Below are 16,403 nucleotides of genomic sequence, written 5' to 3'. Positions count from 1 at the left end.
CTACAACAGGACAGTGCACACAGCCCACACAGGGGAGCACCTAGAAGGCCCAGCTCAGGTGACTGGGGAGGCTGAGCCACTGGACCCTACAAGACACCTACTACACAAAGCCACTCTACAAATTCCAGGAGACATAGCAACTCTACCTAATACATAGAAACAAACACCTGGAAGCAGCCAAAATGTGGAGGCAAAGAAATGTCACAAAAGAAAGAACAGAAGAACTCTCTAGAAGAGGAACTAAATGAAATAGATCCAAGCAAGCTAACAGATACAGAGTTCAGAATTTTGTTTGTAAGGATGCTCAACCATATTAGTAAGAGTTTTATGAAAATAACTGAGAAAATCGATGACATAATAAAGTACCAATTTGAAATGAAGGCTACAAGAACTGAAATGAAGAAAAAGTTACAGGGAATCAAAAGTAGAGTAGAGGACACTGAAAATCAAATCAGCAATTTGGAACATGAGGAAACAAAAAACACCTAACCAGAAGAGAAAAAGAAAAAAAGAATCCAGAAATATGAAGATAGTATAAGGAGCTCTAGGGCAACTTTAAAAGGCCCAACATTCATATTTTTGGGATGCCAGAAGAAGAAGGAAGAGAGCAAGAAATTGAAAACCTATTTAAAAACCTATTTGAAAAACCTATTTGAAAACTTCCCCTACCTGGGGAAAGAAATAGACTTACAAGTCCAGGAAGCACAGAGGGTCCCAAACAAGAGGAACCCAAAGAGGCCCACAGCAAGACACATCAAAGGTTAAAGACAAAGAGAATCTTAAAAGCAGCAAGAGAAAAGCAGTTAGTTACCTACAAGGGAGCACCCATACGACTGTCAGCTGATTTCTCAACAGAAACTTTGCAGGCCAGAAGAGAATGGCAAGAAATATTCAAAGTGATGAAAAACATGGAACTACAACCAAGATTGCTCTACCCAGCAAAGCTATCATTTAGAATTGAAGGTCAGATAAAGAGCTTCTCACACAAGGAAAAGTTAAGGAGTTCATTACCACCAGACCAGCACTACAGGAAATACTGAAGGGTCTTCTTTAAGAAGCTAATGAACAAAAGAATCTGATGAACTAAATAGATCCAGAGACATTGATGCATGTAACAGACAATCATGTTTTCAGAGGAAAGAGGAAAGGAGGGTGGAGGGTGGGAAGAGGTTAACCAAAGAAGTTATATGCATATAAGCATAACCCATGGACACAGTCAATAACAGGGTGAAGGCCTGCGGAGGGGGTGGGAGTGAGGTGGAGGGGGTCAATTGGGAGGAAAAAATTGGAGACCTGTAATACTTTCAACAATAAAGATAAATTTTTTAAAAAAGAACATATATGGATAAATGAAACCTGCAGGTATCTAAAATGAGTACTGCTGTTAATATCAAATACAACTGCCAGTAAATTTTACCAAAGTTATTACCAAATAGTAAAAATAAATGTCTGAATTTCACACTGTATTTCCTTGGGTTCCTTCTGGTGTAGATGTTAATGTGCAGTAACATGACTACAGAAAAATTATTCCAATCCTGGAACACATTAAAACTACCTAGGGATGGCAGGCCGGGCGTGGCTCAGTGGTTGAGCTTCAACCTAGGATCCAGGAGATCACGGTTCGATGTCCTGTCAGGGCACATGCCCAGGCTGCAGGTTTGATCCTCACCTGAGGGCATGCAGGAGGCAGCCAATCAATGACTCCCTCATCATTGATGTTTCAACTCTCTCTCTCCCTCTCCCTTCCTCTCTCTGAAACCAATAAAGATATTTTTTAAAAATTAAAAAATTAAAATAAAAATAAATAAATAAATAAAATCATCTAGGGAGAATTTTTTAAATATATGATGTCCAGGCTCTGAAACCAGGGATTCTGATTCAGTTAGTCTGAGGTAGTGTCTATACCTTGATATTTTTTTTTAAGTGTCACAGATTATTTTAAGATAAAAGCAAGGTTGAGAAGTTCTGGGTTACTTTAAGAAACAGAATTTAAAGAAAGAACCATTCTGACCTAAAAGTCAGCTGAGCTATTGAAAGTCTCAATTTAAAGGGACATGAAGAGTTCTAGGAGAGTCTGGCGAGACCACTTCAGTATCATCTTTGTCCTCTAACATAAAGTCTATACCCATTTAAGGTCCACCATGCTGGGGAAATAAAGATAAATAAGACACGGCTTCTTTTTTCCTAGTAGTTCACCTTGTTACATGATTAAGAGAAGTTGGAACAAAGTCTTTAAAGGAATGTCTAAGAATTTCTAAGAATTCAATATACTTATCACAAAAATAATTCTGCACAAGAAAAATTGCATTACTCTCCAATTCTGCTGGGAAATACCAGGTTAAAACTTTTTTGTTTACCTTGGTCTATTGCCAGGACCGTAATGTTATACGCATCATTTCTGGGAGTTGTGGCCTCCCTGTCCAGAATTTTGATAGTTTGGATTGACCCTGACATTTCATCAATGGTGATCCACCCTTTAGGATCATGCAATGTTTTGTACCTGTTAATAAAAAGTAAAAGTAGCCTTTAGTAGTATAAAATGTATTAAAATAAGTTACTGTCCCAACTGTTTCAAATACATTGTCCGTATGTGGTTACAGATTTCTTTGTACCTTATACCGCTGCTACTTCTAGTTTCGGGGTCATATGCCTTATAACCATTCATCTTGGACCCCACTGCTGAATTTTCTTTAATCCGTACATATTGGGCTGCAGGGTTGCATTCAGGCCCTTCATCCTGGTCCCTCACATGAACTGTGACCAAAGCTCTGTTCATGGTTGTCCTGAGTGCAACATCTCTAGTAAAAGGGGCTTCATTGCTTACTCCAATTTCCAGGATCACCTGATGGTTTTCTTCAAAATTCAGTGGCTTTAAAAAGAAATACATGTATTCCAGTATGAGTGTAAAACACATTTGATATTTCAAATAGCATGTGAACTCTGGTCAGTATAAACAGTACTGAGTACATTCCAGGTTCCCATTTAGTCAATATTGGCTTTCCTCCTTTGCTAAAGAGAGAAGCGATTATTCACTAAGCCTTTAGCCAGAGTGGCCCAAAAGTTTCTACAGATGGTTTACAAAGTTATGAAAAAGCAATTCTTTAAATACTTTTATGCTTCATTCTTACTTAAAAAAAATTATTCTCAACCTAGAGATAATGAAGAAAAAAAGAGTGTTCTATATCTCTGCTTTAGTGCAAACAGACCAGCTTATGGGTCAGCAGACTCTAAGAGAATAGAACTTTGTTTGACTTAGTATTTACTATTGACTAGGGCCCAGATATTTTACAGTTCTGATAAAATTAGATGTCTACTTAAACAAAACTGAAAAGGTGCAATGATCTTATTTTCTCTCTGATAGAAATGATATTCCTAATGCATGCTTTAATACATGAATATATTTCTATCAGGCATATAGCTGAGCAATCTTATTTCAGCTTTCCCTTTTCTCAAAACCAATCCAAGGTCTCATTTCTTCTTAGGAATTTGCTTTGTCTTTTTTGCTGGCTCCGTCATTAATGAGTTAAGTAGAACTTTTACCCATGTTCACTATTTTTATGAAAATCATGTTGTGACAATTTGAGAAGTACACTTTGGCATTGTAGTTTATCCCAAGAAACTCTCACAGTGAAAACCAAGTTGAATAAGAGAAATATGATACTCTTAATGGTGCTATTATTATGATCATGTCTGTTTTTCAGAGCACGAAAGTGGAGACGAGGAGATGAGCTGATTTTCCCACGGCCAAAAGATTCTCATCTAAGCTGGAGTTTAAAGCCGGATAGTTTGGCTTGAGTTCATTTCCTTAATCGCCACACTATAATTCTTCTGCTACTCTATGCTGTTTAACTGGTTCATTGGCCTCTAAAATTTTTTAAATCAACCCTTTGATTACAGTTCATTTTCAGACAATATATCAAGCAAAACCCATGAAACTATTTTACACAAAAGTTGAAGCACTTTTTCTTTGATTCTCTTTCTGTTTATCAAAACAGTGCTGGCGGACAGTCAGAGAAAGACAAGGACCATACGATTTTACTCATAGGAAGAATCTAATGAACAAAATAAAATAGAAACAGACTCATAGATACTGAGAACAGACTGACAGCTGTCAGAGGGGAGGGGGCTAACAGGGCTGGGTGAAAAAGGTAAAGAGATTAAGAAAAAAAAAACCCTCATAGACACAACCAACAGCCTGGTGATTATCAGAGGGAATGGGGGTGAAGGGAGGGAGAAAATGGTGATGGCAGGAGACTTGACTTTGGGTGGTGAACACACAATACCAATACAGATGATGTATTATAGAATAATATATCTGAAGCCTATATAATTTTATTAATCAATGACACCCAATAACTTCAATAAAAAAGTTTTAAAAAAAACAACAATCCTGGCTGAACATGAAACAAAGTCAACACTGATGTGTAATATTTTTGTTTTAAACCGTTTCCCGTACCTAGACATTAGGTACTCGTATCATGAGTCCACTAAGAAGTCAAGAAAATTTCTGAATCTCAAAATCTACAAAATGCATGTGAAATGCTTTTTGATTTTTTTTTTTTAATCCTCACCTGAGGATATTTTTTTTCATTTTTTTTCAGAGAGCGTGGAAGGGTGAGAGAGAGAGAAGAACATCAGTGTGAGATCCGTTTCCTCCTGAACAAGCCCCGATGGGGCCAGGGATAGAGCTGCAACCCAAGTACGTGCCCTTGACTGGGAATTGAACCCGGGACCCTTCAATCCATAGGCCAATGCTCTAACCACTGAGCTAAAATGGCTAGGGCGCTTTTTGATTTTTTATTACTATCCCAGAAACTAGAGAGTCAAGAGGGAAAATGAATTAGTATCTGTTTATTTGTTGCTAATGAACACCATCTCACAAATTACATGTGTTGAGATGATCGTGCAGACAGTTGGAGCATCTGTTGACAATGAGAAATAGATGGAAGTTTAGGAAAGAGCTGCTGCACCGGAAGAGGTACAGTTATTCAATCCAGAGCCACTTCCTAAATAAAGCCTTAGAATTTTTTATGTAAATTGTCAAGGCTTAAACTGGATATTATCTTAGTGGCTTAAAACTCTGCAAAATTAGAAATCTGCTGGGATGAAATCAGTGACTAATGAAAAAAAACACAAATTCTCTTCCACCGCCAGGTGTCTTTTTGTTTCATCAATTGAAATAAATTGTTCAAAAATATCTTATATCTGCATTAAGATGCTAACAACTCCCTAGGAAATGAAGTGTTGCACTGTTGTGGAGCTAAGGACCCTCTATGTTGAGAATAACAAAGAACAATGGCTTCCTCAGTCAAGCCCAAACGCACTACTGCTGCTGTTGCTGAAACAGAAACAAACAAACACTGAGGTGGAAAGCTTACCCAGGTCTCTGCTGAAGACTGTATCAAGCCCTAGCTGATCTGGCTCAGTGGTTAGAGAGTCAACCCAAGTACTGAAGGGTCCCAGGTTCGATTGTGACCAAAGGCATGTACCTCGGTTGCAGGCTCGATCCTGGCCCCGGTCAGGGCATGTGCAGGAGGCAACCAATGTGTCTCTCTCATATCGATGTTTCTTTCTCTCTCTCTCCCTTTCACTCTCTCTGAAAAGCAATGGAAAAAATATCCTCTCGTGAGGATTTAAAAAAAAGGCTGTATCAACTCATGCTCTATGGTTCCAGGAAAGTTATCTTTTTTTCAAAGATGGAAGTTATCTTTTCATGGAAAATTATAAATAGTAGTATCAAGATCATGTTAATACTCTGAAAAATATAATATCCTATAGTTTCTCAAATGCTTTCATTTTCATTATTATATTCAATAGCTACTAGGGAGGCAGAGAGAAGTATTATTTATTTTTTACTGATAATACAAAGGCTAATTTATATCATGTAATGAATAGTTAAAGGGCATTGGGAATATTTATCCTAGAGAAGGTAAGTCTCAAATGGACATAAACTTTTTAAAAAGAATTATACCTGTTTTCTATAATATTAGCAATAAAATGCAGGTCAAAGACACAGGATATAAGAATAATAATTTAGGCACAGCACAAGGAAGGGTTTCTGAGAATCAGAGCTCTCTAAATATGGAATAAGCTGCCTATTGAGATATGGAGATCCTTATCACTGAGAACATTCAAGCAAAAGCTAGGTGACTAATAACTGGCAAATAGATTATAGAAGAAAGGCAGGCATTAGATGGGAACAGTGGGACTAAAGAGACTATGTTCCCATCCAACTTACAGAGTCTATGAACTGAAAATGCGTAGTTGATTAAACCATTAGTTAATTAAAATATGTTCACTTGCCAAGTTGTCAATTATTCATTATTATTGTACCTTTACAACACACAGAACACCTTCATTGGTTTCTTTGTCTGTACTGATTTTGAAATGCCCATTTTCATTGCCCTTTAAGATGGTAAAATTGGCTCTCCAGTTGGCACTGTCAGGTAAATCTTTATCTTCTATAGGTAGCCGTAAGATTTCCACATTGTATGTATTTTCCTCTACTGATGTTTCATACTGAAACAGAAAAAACTCATTAAAAATACTTTATAAAGAAAACTTTTACAAAGAAAGTAAAATGCTTCTTTTACTCCAAAAGTACTTTGTTCTTAGACTTTTTGCCTAGATTATTTTAAAACCAAGAATCTCAAATAATATTGTTTCATGAAGACATCTTTTAAATGAAAGAAGAATTTCATTACAAATGGAGACAAATGTTATTGGCCTTTAACAAGATTGGTCAGTAATATAAATACCACTATGAATAAATAAAACAGACTTAGACTCTACTATTTAATTTTATTAAAAAAATAAACATATATACTTCAAAGCATCGTAAATACTTATTAATTCAGATTAAATAACAAATGACAATAGATGAGATAGATTTTGGAATTATGTACTTACAGCATTTTGTCTGAAAACAGGTGCATTGTCATTTGAATCTGCTACTGTGATTAGGCAAGTCGATGTACCTATCAATCCAAAAAACTGACCATCCATGTCTTGTACTTTCAGTATCAATTTGTACTTGTCTGCAACCTTCAAACAAAGCAAATATTTAATTAGTTTTGTGGAACTTTGTTTAGATTTATAAATGAAATTTTAACTGACACTCTTCTATTTGTGTGTATCTATGCTTTTATTTCCATATTTGCATATACTCTAAGAATTTGGTAGACAGGGGTAAAGCTGAAAAGGCAGGCAGAGGTTAAGGTATAAAGAGTCATACTTATGCCTTTAAATGACAGGTAATAAGGAAAGGTTTTCTTGAAGTTGTAGGAGGAGCAAAAATAAGAGCATTTTTAAGTTTTCAAAAGAATATTCTTAAAGAAAGTTGAGCAGAATTTGGAGTAGGCTGATGTGAAAGTCAAAGACACCCGTTAAAGAGCTCCTAAAACAGTCTAAGCAGGTGGTGCAAAGCTGAGGCAGAGTAAGGGTGACAGGGAAGTTAGCTGGGAGTCAGAATTAGAGTAAAACTTGAAAACAGATTCTATATACAAGTGAAGAGAGAAAGAAGCGTTGGGAATGATGCTCAGTTATCCTACTTGGATAAACAGGCAGACAGGGTTATCACCAACCAATACAGAAAATTCAGAAGAGACAGTTCTCTGAGGAAGTGAATGCTAGCAAGGTCACAAGGAGGGGCAAAAACAATGAGTTTTCTTTGGCATATACTGAATTTTGCCTGCCTATGGGAAATCTCCAGAAGGCATCAGAAGGCACAAGAAAGGTCCAGAAGGCATCTTGGTATGTGGCCCATACTTATGGGAGAGGTCATAATCAGAAGTACCGATCTGGGAATCACCAGTATGTAGACGGTGGTTGAAATTATGGCAGGAATCAGATATCTAGGAGAGGTTACAGGATGAGAGGAGCTGAGCATATAAGGGACAATAGCATTTCAACAGCTGAGGATATAAATGGGAAATAAGAAGACTAAGCAAAGGGCACTAAAAACAAAAGATGAAAGCAGCAGGAAAAAAAACAGAAATCCAAGGAACGAGAGAGTTTCAGTGGTTGACAACAGAGACGTATGTAACTGGGGTTTGGCAATTAGGAAATCACTGTTGACTTCTGGGAATGGAGTTTTGCAGATGGTGTGTTGATGACGAAATGGAGTCATTAGTTTGTGATACAATCATCTCTGTTGCCTTTCTCTTCTATCTTACTATTCTTTAGCCACTCCTTTTGTTGTTTAAATTTTCTTCATTTTCTGTTTCCCTCTATCTCATCCCCAGGTTTCATTTCATTTATTTCCCTTCCAGATTGGAAGTCAACATTCCCACCCTAAAAGGCTGCACCCAGAAGCTCCAGGATCCTGATAGCCTGCTTTTCCTTCCTTGAAATGCAGTTTCTTTACCTCCCTTGTTAATTTCTCCCTGTGTTATTCCTCACAAAATCCTGTTAGATTTTGACCGCCCCCCCAAAGCTGTATCTTACAAGCTATGCATCTTTAAATTATTTTTTCTAAATCTCATTTTTCAATCTGTAAAAAATGAGGAGGTATCCTTGTTTTCACCTGGTTACCACATTATCTCTACATAGCACGCTGATGCAAAAGCACATTCATGTTGTCCCCTTCAAACTGTCCCATTTATTATTACCATCATGTGCTTTATCACATAAAATGTCCTGCCTGCACAAATGCATAACAAAGCCAAAATTAATAAAACATCTGTACGACTTTTGATTCTTTTTTATAAGTTCTCACCATCCTCTCACCATTTTCTTTGGCATCAAATCTCATTAATGTCTTCTTTTTAATACCTGTCTCAGTCATATTGATCCTTATATTTATGTTATTCTAGTTGTAGTGGGAAGGACTTAAGTGTTTCAATAAAGCTATTTTTACATATGAAATTGATTCATCTGCCTCAGTCAATAATACATGACTCAGAGTTAAATACAGGCTAACAAAATCAAGTCAATCCATCTTTCTGACTCATATTTCTCCTTATAGATTGACTATAGCACCTGTCTAGTCAAACAAGGAAATTAGAAAAATCAAGTAAAATTATGCATAAAGAATTTGAATATAATGTGCTATATATATGACAATATGCTATTACTATCATCCAAACAGTGTTACAGAATTTTAATAATCCATAAGCCTTACCTCAACTAATCCTCTCCAGATAAAAAACACATATCTATAATAACTGGATAGGGATCAGGGTATGATCTATACTCATGAAAAAAACACACACCAAATTGTCCTTTATGAGAATTTAATTCTTTACTGAGCTAGAACCAACTAGACACACACAATAAAAAAATAATATTTAATAATAATAACTTTCATATGAAATATCTTTTGCTCCCACACCTTCTAAATACCAATTGATCTGTATTTCTATTCCTTCTGGCTTCTCTGACATAAAGAAATAGGTAACATGGTCAAGAATTCCTATTATCTTATGCCTAAATAAAATTAAAACTCAATCCAAAGAAGAGCAAAGTACAGTAAGTGGTAAAGAAAAGAGGGCCTCAACTTCCAGTAAAAAGACATCCTACAGAGTGTGGAAGCTACCTCTCTGTCCAAATATTGAGAGACCATGGTGATTGCGCCTGTGGTGGGATGCACAGCAAAGAGCCCAGGTGATCTTGGTATCTGCTCCACAATGCTATACTTCAGGCGCGTGTGCATCGTGTCTGGTTCATCTCTGTCCGTGGCGCAGACCACTCCCACTGTAGTACCTACATGTTTTAACAAAAAGTGTTTAATTTCCAGAATTGTTAAATATGCTTAGGAGTATCTGCATTTTTCAAATTTTAACAGTGATGGTGGAAACCTTATTTAAAATGTATTTCTTACCAGAGGTAGTCCATCTTTAGCTAATACTCATGCAGATGACTTCAAATTTATAATATAAAACACTTTGATGCTGAAAATCAAGGTATACTTTTACTTTGCTCACAGATCAAAATGTTTGATAGTAAATTACTAAAAACTTATTTAAAAGGCATTCCAAAATATTTTCAACACATATTCCCACATACTGCAATTACAAACCTGGTGAGAGAGATAAACCATGGCTCCTGAGTAAATCAGACTTTTTTTAATTAAACTTCTGATAATAATTAAATCAAGAATGATTTGGGGTATATTTGTATAGATGGTCAAGTTGACCTTTCACAATGCAGTCTCCCTTGTATGATGTTTTTGTTGTTGGGTAGTCTCTGATTTGCCTCATTCATTTCCACCAGCTTAGTATCCACACACCACTGACCTCTGTCCCACTTAATCCTTAGGAAGCAATTTCATTACATTTTCCATTTAGAGAGAATTTGTCATCTGTATGGAATATAAGAATATTGCCCTGGTAAAGGATCTCAGGTATCGGAGACTACACACAGGTGGTGTATTTATAGTGCAAGGCTAGTGCTCCAATGCCAATGAAAATGTAATGCATAGATCTACTCTGCCTATAGCACTATCTGCAAGGCTGGCCTGAGGAACAACACATAGACACATAAAACCACACACATATTGAAATGCTATATTTGAAGGAAATAAAAGCCAGTAAAACTTTTAACACAAGAATATATTAGTTTTAAATAATTTTGTTACTATAAAATATCCTTAAAGCTTATATATATGTACATGTGTGTATATACATGTAAATGAATAAACATATATAGTATATTTGTATATTTTTTATATATATACATTTTATATATTTATATATATTACATATAGTAGAGCATGTCCAAATGCATACTTATAACTAATGATAAGATTTCTGCCATGGACCATGAAGGCATGAAGTAATAATCTTTTTACCATAAGATAATAAATGTTATTTAACTATCTTTTTATAGAAAAAAGTTTATGATCTTTGTAAGACATAACATTTTCTTCCTACAGTTTTACTGGTAGTCAGGAAGACAAAAACACTATTTTAACTCTCTAAATAGGGAACTGCTTTACTTATCACACAAAATCTTCCTAAAAATCTTGAAAATTCCTTTCCATACGTGTTATACTTTAATATTAATTGAGCACCCTTTGTCCAAACCATCTGTGCATGACTTAAGGCAAACTCAAAAGCACCTGTTAGTTTAGAGTATCACAGCCTTAACTGGTCTGAACCTACTGGTGTGAGATGCGTACAATGCCCTGTGCTGATCTGGGCATCTATGTGTTTGCTTTTGATTCGTCTGTTACTACTGATGAGAACAAAATCCTCAAGAAAGAATTTGAAACCAATCATCTCTCTTTGAGAAAAAAATGGAACAGAGTCATAGACTTGTGAAGCTGAAAACATTATAGATCATTTAATGTAATTAACTCATTTTACAGGTCAGAGAACTCAAAAGGACTTCCATGAGTTCCCACGGCGAGTTTTATAACAGACCCTGAAACCAAAACCGGGTTTCCCACCCGGCCGGAGCGCAGACCCATGACCCAGGAGACTGGGGTTCGATGCCCGGGAAGGGCAGATGCTGTAAAATATATAGGGGACTAGCACGTTTAATTACGCAGTGAGGGCCTAAGTAACTAGCAGAAACCTTCCTAGGCGCTTTAGCAAAGTCACCCTTTATGGCTGAGTCCACGCCCTCTCAACTTCATTGTGAGTGGCTAGTCTCCACATTGCAAGTCTCGGAAGACATCATGAAAGCCCCATTAAAATATCCTTAATACGTAAAGGACAATTTTAAGTAGATTAAAACAACATAATTAAGAAACAGATCAACACTAAAGGGGAAAAAAAGAGCAAAGAAAATGAGCATAAATTTCATCCAAAAAAAATACAAATGGCCAAAGAAAACATGCACAAAAAAGTTAAAAAAACAAACAACAGTCTTGCCTTACATACCAAGCCTGCTGCTCTCGGGGACTTGGAAGCTGTAAGTGGGCTCCGTGAAGACCGGGGCGTTGTCGTTCTCATCCTCCACCCGGATGGGCAGCGGGAGGGGCAGGTCTGCCGAGTAGCCGTCGGCGGTGGCCGCGTAGGCGATCAGCTGCAAAACAGGGACAGCGGGTCTGTGGCCGCAGAAGGCTCCCGCGGGAGCGCGCTGTGCTTCCCCTGCCGCCTTCCTCACAACCCCTCAATAAGAACTCGCTGCACTTCCAGAAAGTGCTTCTTAATCATCAAAGTATCTAACGGAGAAGCGCTTTCAGTAAAGAGCATCCAGCATTTGGTAGCAATGTCTGCACGTCAAATAAAGTTTCAGAGCGCAGCGAGGTTGTGGACAGCTCTGTAGATTATTAGACTGAGGAGTTCAATGGGAATTTAGAGGCTTGGGTTACAGTACTTATTCATCCCATAACCAGAAAGTGGTACTGGAGAAGACAATGAAACTCACTGCAACGGGGAAAATCCCTACTGCATCATTAAATAAAGCAGCGATTTCCAATCTTGGAATTACCAAGCCCTTTTACTGTTTTACCTCATAGATCACATATTTTAAGAGTTTTTTTTTTTAACAAAATCCATTTACTGATTTCTGCATTGCTAAGTAAAGGCACTGTAATGTTAAAGATAATGTATTTCTATTTAGCATGTGATTATAACGCTGAGTTGAAAATTTTCTAACGAAAAAACTAAGAAATGCTGTGTGGTGGACATCAGGTCACATTTGTTTACCAAGATCTCTTCCTTCTTCTAGGAAGAGAATCTCTTTTTTCTATGGGGAATCATTGTCCCTGCACCACATGGATGACCACATGACCCCATAGCATTTATTACAGTGCACTGAAAATTGTCTGAGTTATTCCCCATTGACTATAAGCCCTTCCATATCAGAATGCTGGCTTATTAACCTTTGTTTGCATTTAGTTTCCCACTTTTGCTTCCTTATGTAGTTGTCAGATATAATCAGAGATCATAAAAGTGGAAGAAAGACAAAAGAAGTAGTTAGAGCAGACCAGGGAACACTGTGTCCATGTCCTGGAGAGAGGAAATTGTACCATGACCAGAAAGAGAAAGAGTATCTCATAAGCAAAAACATCCATTCAAAACTTACTGGGATTTACATTCAAATACAATTAAAGCTCTTCTCTTCATTTCAGGCAACAACAGAAGTTGAGGTGAAAAGCAGAAAGTATTCCAAAATATTGCATAATCTATTTCCTTTCACTTTATGATACTCTCTGAAAAGAGAGTGCAAGAAGACAGGAAAGAGGAGATGGAATATCAGAAGAAGCAATGTAATCAGTAAAGTCATGTATATCAATAAAACTCCTACATCAAAAACATCATATTCTTCACGATCCACTGGCCGAGTACAATATAGATTTCCAGTGTCTTTTTCTATGATAAACAAATTTAAAGGTTCTTGGTCTACTCCACGTCCACTTATTGAATAGAAGACAGTATAGTTCTGTGCTGCATCAGACTGAACCTAAAAGGAAAAATATACATGTAAAAAAATTTAAAGTAAATTCTGTTAAATTGCTAGTTTTAAAAAAATGCAGCTTATGTGTTTATATTTTTATTTTAAGGAGATAACTAAAAATAATCAAATGTCACACAAAGCAGTAACAAACATTTGGCAAAAGATCCTTTTTAAACTGCTCAAATTTAAGGAAAACAATGTTCAACATAAACAGTAACCAAAGAAAATATGATTACAAACAATAGGCATAATTTTATATTTAGTGATTTGGCAAAGGTAGAAAAGAACAGTAATATCCGTTGTTGGCAAGAGCGAGGCAAACTGGAACTCTCATATACGGTGAAAGGAATGACAATTGAAATGTTCCTTAGGAGGGAAAATGACAAAAACTAAAAGAATGAGCTATGAGAATAAACAGGGGAGACTTTTCCTGGTGGAGGAAACAGGAAGTGCAAAGGGACCAGGGTAGGGTTGTGCCTGGAGTGTTCAAGGAGCAGCAAGAAAGCCACTGCAGTTGGGAGAGCTGGGGAAAGGAGTAGGAGATAAAGAAGAATGCAGTAATAGGGGCCACATCGGCTAAGTGATTCCAAGGATGTGGCTTATTCCTTGGAGCCAGATGAAGAGGTGATATTATCTGATTTATATTTTAAAAAGATAATACTTGGTGTTTTGTTAAAACTAGACTTGGATGGATGCGTAAGGGAAGAAACAGGAAGACCATTTAGAAAGTTACTGCAATAATTCAGGGGCAAGCGATAGCTTGTTAGGCTAGCATAGTAGCAGCAGAGGTGGTGACAAGTGCTTAGATTCTGATTATAATTTGAAGATACAGTCAACAGGATTTGCCAATGGGTTAAATGTGTGGTGCTAAGATGGAAGCTGAGGAGGACACAAGCTCAGAGGTGTCTGCAGAGTAAGTGACTGGATAAAAAAGCTGTGGTTGCCCTGGCTGGTGTGTTTCAGTTGGTTGGAGCATCAACTGGTACAACAAAAGTTGGCAGGTTTGATTCCAGGTCAGGGCACATACCCAAGTTTCAGGTTTGATCCCCTATGGGAGACAATAAATCAATGTTTCTCTCTCTCTCCCTCTCTCTCTCTCAAATCAATTAATAAAATTTTTTTTTAATTTAGAAAAGTAAAAAGATTTGGTATATTTATGCAATAGAATACTACTCAGCCATAAAAAATTTTTTAAAAAAGCAGGAAATCATGCCTTCTGTAACCTCATGGATAAACCTGGAGATTACTATGCCAAGTGAAATAAGCCACTCAGAGAAAGAAAAGTACCATATGATTTCACTTATATGTGGAATCGAACAAAATAAACTAACAAACAAAATAGAAACAGACTCATACAGACTGATAGCTATCAGAGGGGAGAGGTTTGGGGGGCTGGGTGAAAAAGGTAAAGAGATTAAGAAAAAAAAAACTTGTGGACACAGACAACAGTAATGGTGATTACCAGAGGGAAAGGTGGGTGAGGGAGATAGAAGAGAGCAAAGGGGATAAATGGTAATGGAAGGAGACTTGACTTTGGGTCTTGAGCACACAATACAATATGCAGATGCTGTAGTATAGAATTATGCACCTGAAACCTATATAATTTTATCAACCAATGTCACCCCAATAAATTCAATAAATTTTTTTAAAAGAAATAATAAAAAACAATAGAGCACAATGAAATATACAGATGATGCATCATAGAATTGTACATTTAAACCTATATTTTATTAATGTCATCCTAGTAAATTTAATAAAAAATTAATATTCTCAAAATAGATCTTTGTTAGTATTAGAATTTATGGCCAAACACAAAATTGTCCTAAAGAAAGACATTTTTTTGCCTCCCTTGCAATTAATCTTGGCCACATGAAAAGCTGAGGCCTATGGCATGTGAACAAAAATAATATGTGCAAGATCCAGACTGTGCTCTAGGAGGTTGAAGAGTTGTTCATCCATTTGGACACATCAATGAGCCACCTTGAATCTGACTTCAGTTCTAGCTTCAGTACTTAGAGCAGTGTCTTTCACAGTATATAGCAGATATTCAATAACTAGCTGCTAAACGAAGGAATAAACTAATAAAGAACATTTAATGGCTACAGTCTTTCTCATATTATTATTAGTATTTTAGTAATTTTTCTCATTTTACTTGCTTTTATTATTCTATTTATGGCTTTATGAATATCTTCAATCAAATATGTTTTTAAAAGGTTTAAAGAGTTCTTAAATTTGAATAAAACAGACTTTTGAAATTGAAACACTCCCAATCAGAAAGAATGCAGAACCTACTTGTTGAAGAAACAAAGGGAAAGGGCCCAAGGAATTCTCTTGCATTGAACAGGGAATAGGTGCCCATCTCCTCTTGGCCCGTCTGAGAACAGTTTCTTTAGTGTGTCTTTTCCTCAGTACCTGAATTTAGAGAAAGAAAATTAAATAAACAAAAGCATCACAGCCTACTTTGTTGTAAGATAATGGAGAGCCCATACACCTAACGCCTCCCTGGAGGGTCAGTCTTAAGAATGTCCATGCAAAAGCTAAAGACCAGATAATGGGGTCTTTTTCATTAAAAGGGTAAGAAAGAATGTATCCAGACTGCAAAGGTTTCACAAACTACACAGTTGACTTTCGCATACCTTTTTAACACTGACCATACTCTCAGGGTAGGAAAATCATCACTGTACTCTTAGTTCCTCTTGTTCTGTCCCAAACAGAGACGAGCAACACTTCCTCTCTGGAACAATCTATAAGCAGCACTTACTTGTTCCTTCTGCGAAAACCTCATACTCTCATGTGGACCAGAGCAAGAAAATGAACATTGGTCGTTGCCTTAACACTCATTCTGCACTGTCCAATATGGTAGCCCTAGCCATATATGACTATTTAAATTTAAATTAATTAGAATTAAGTAAAATATAAAATTCCAGCCTTTAGTCCCACTAGCCACATGCCAACTACTCAGTAGCCATTACTAGTGGGCCACCATATCAGCCAGTGCAGATTTTCAAACATTTCCATCATTGCAAAACATTCTATGGGACTTTATAGTGATTTCC

The 16,403-nt window shown here is 36.7% G+C and overlaps 1 protein-coding gene across 2 annotated transcripts in view; it reads right to left on the bottom strand.

Moving 5' to 3' along the window:
- The window catches only part of DSC3 (desmocollin 3), a 41,184-nt gene that overhangs the window by 13,360 nt on the left and 11,421 nt on the right, over positions 1–16,403 (bottom strand). For both annotated transcript variants that reach the window (XM_081150372.1, XM_081150373.1), the window contains exons 4-11: positions 15,640–15,759; positions 13,198–13,353; positions 11,826–11,970; positions 9,536–9,702; positions 6,910–7,044; positions 6,334–6,519; positions 2,613–2,869; positions 2,358–2,500 (exon numbers count right to left, since the gene is read on the bottom strand). In XM_081150372.1, the coding sequence (XP_081006498.1) occupies positions 2,358–2,500; positions 2,613–2,869; positions 6,334–6,519; positions 6,910–7,044; positions 9,536–9,702; positions 11,826–11,970; positions 13,198–13,353; positions 15,640–15,759 (1,309 nt within the window). The remainder of the gene's footprint in view (positions 1–2,357; positions 2,501–2,612; positions 2,870–6,333; positions 6,520–6,909; positions 7,045–9,535; positions 9,703–11,825; positions 11,971–13,197; positions 13,354–15,639; positions 15,760–16,403) is intronic.

The sequence above is a fragment of the Miniopterus schreibersii genome, assembly GCF_964146895.1.
Source record: "Miniopterus schreibersii genome assembly, chromosome: 10".
In the NCBI taxonomy this organism is placed as follows: domain Eukaryota; kingdom Metazoa; phylum Chordata; class Mammalia; order Chiroptera; family Miniopteridae; genus Miniopterus; species Miniopterus schreibersii.
The sequence above is the reverse complement of the archived record's forward strand: the minus strand, read 5'-3'. Positions and strand labels throughout refer to the sequence as shown.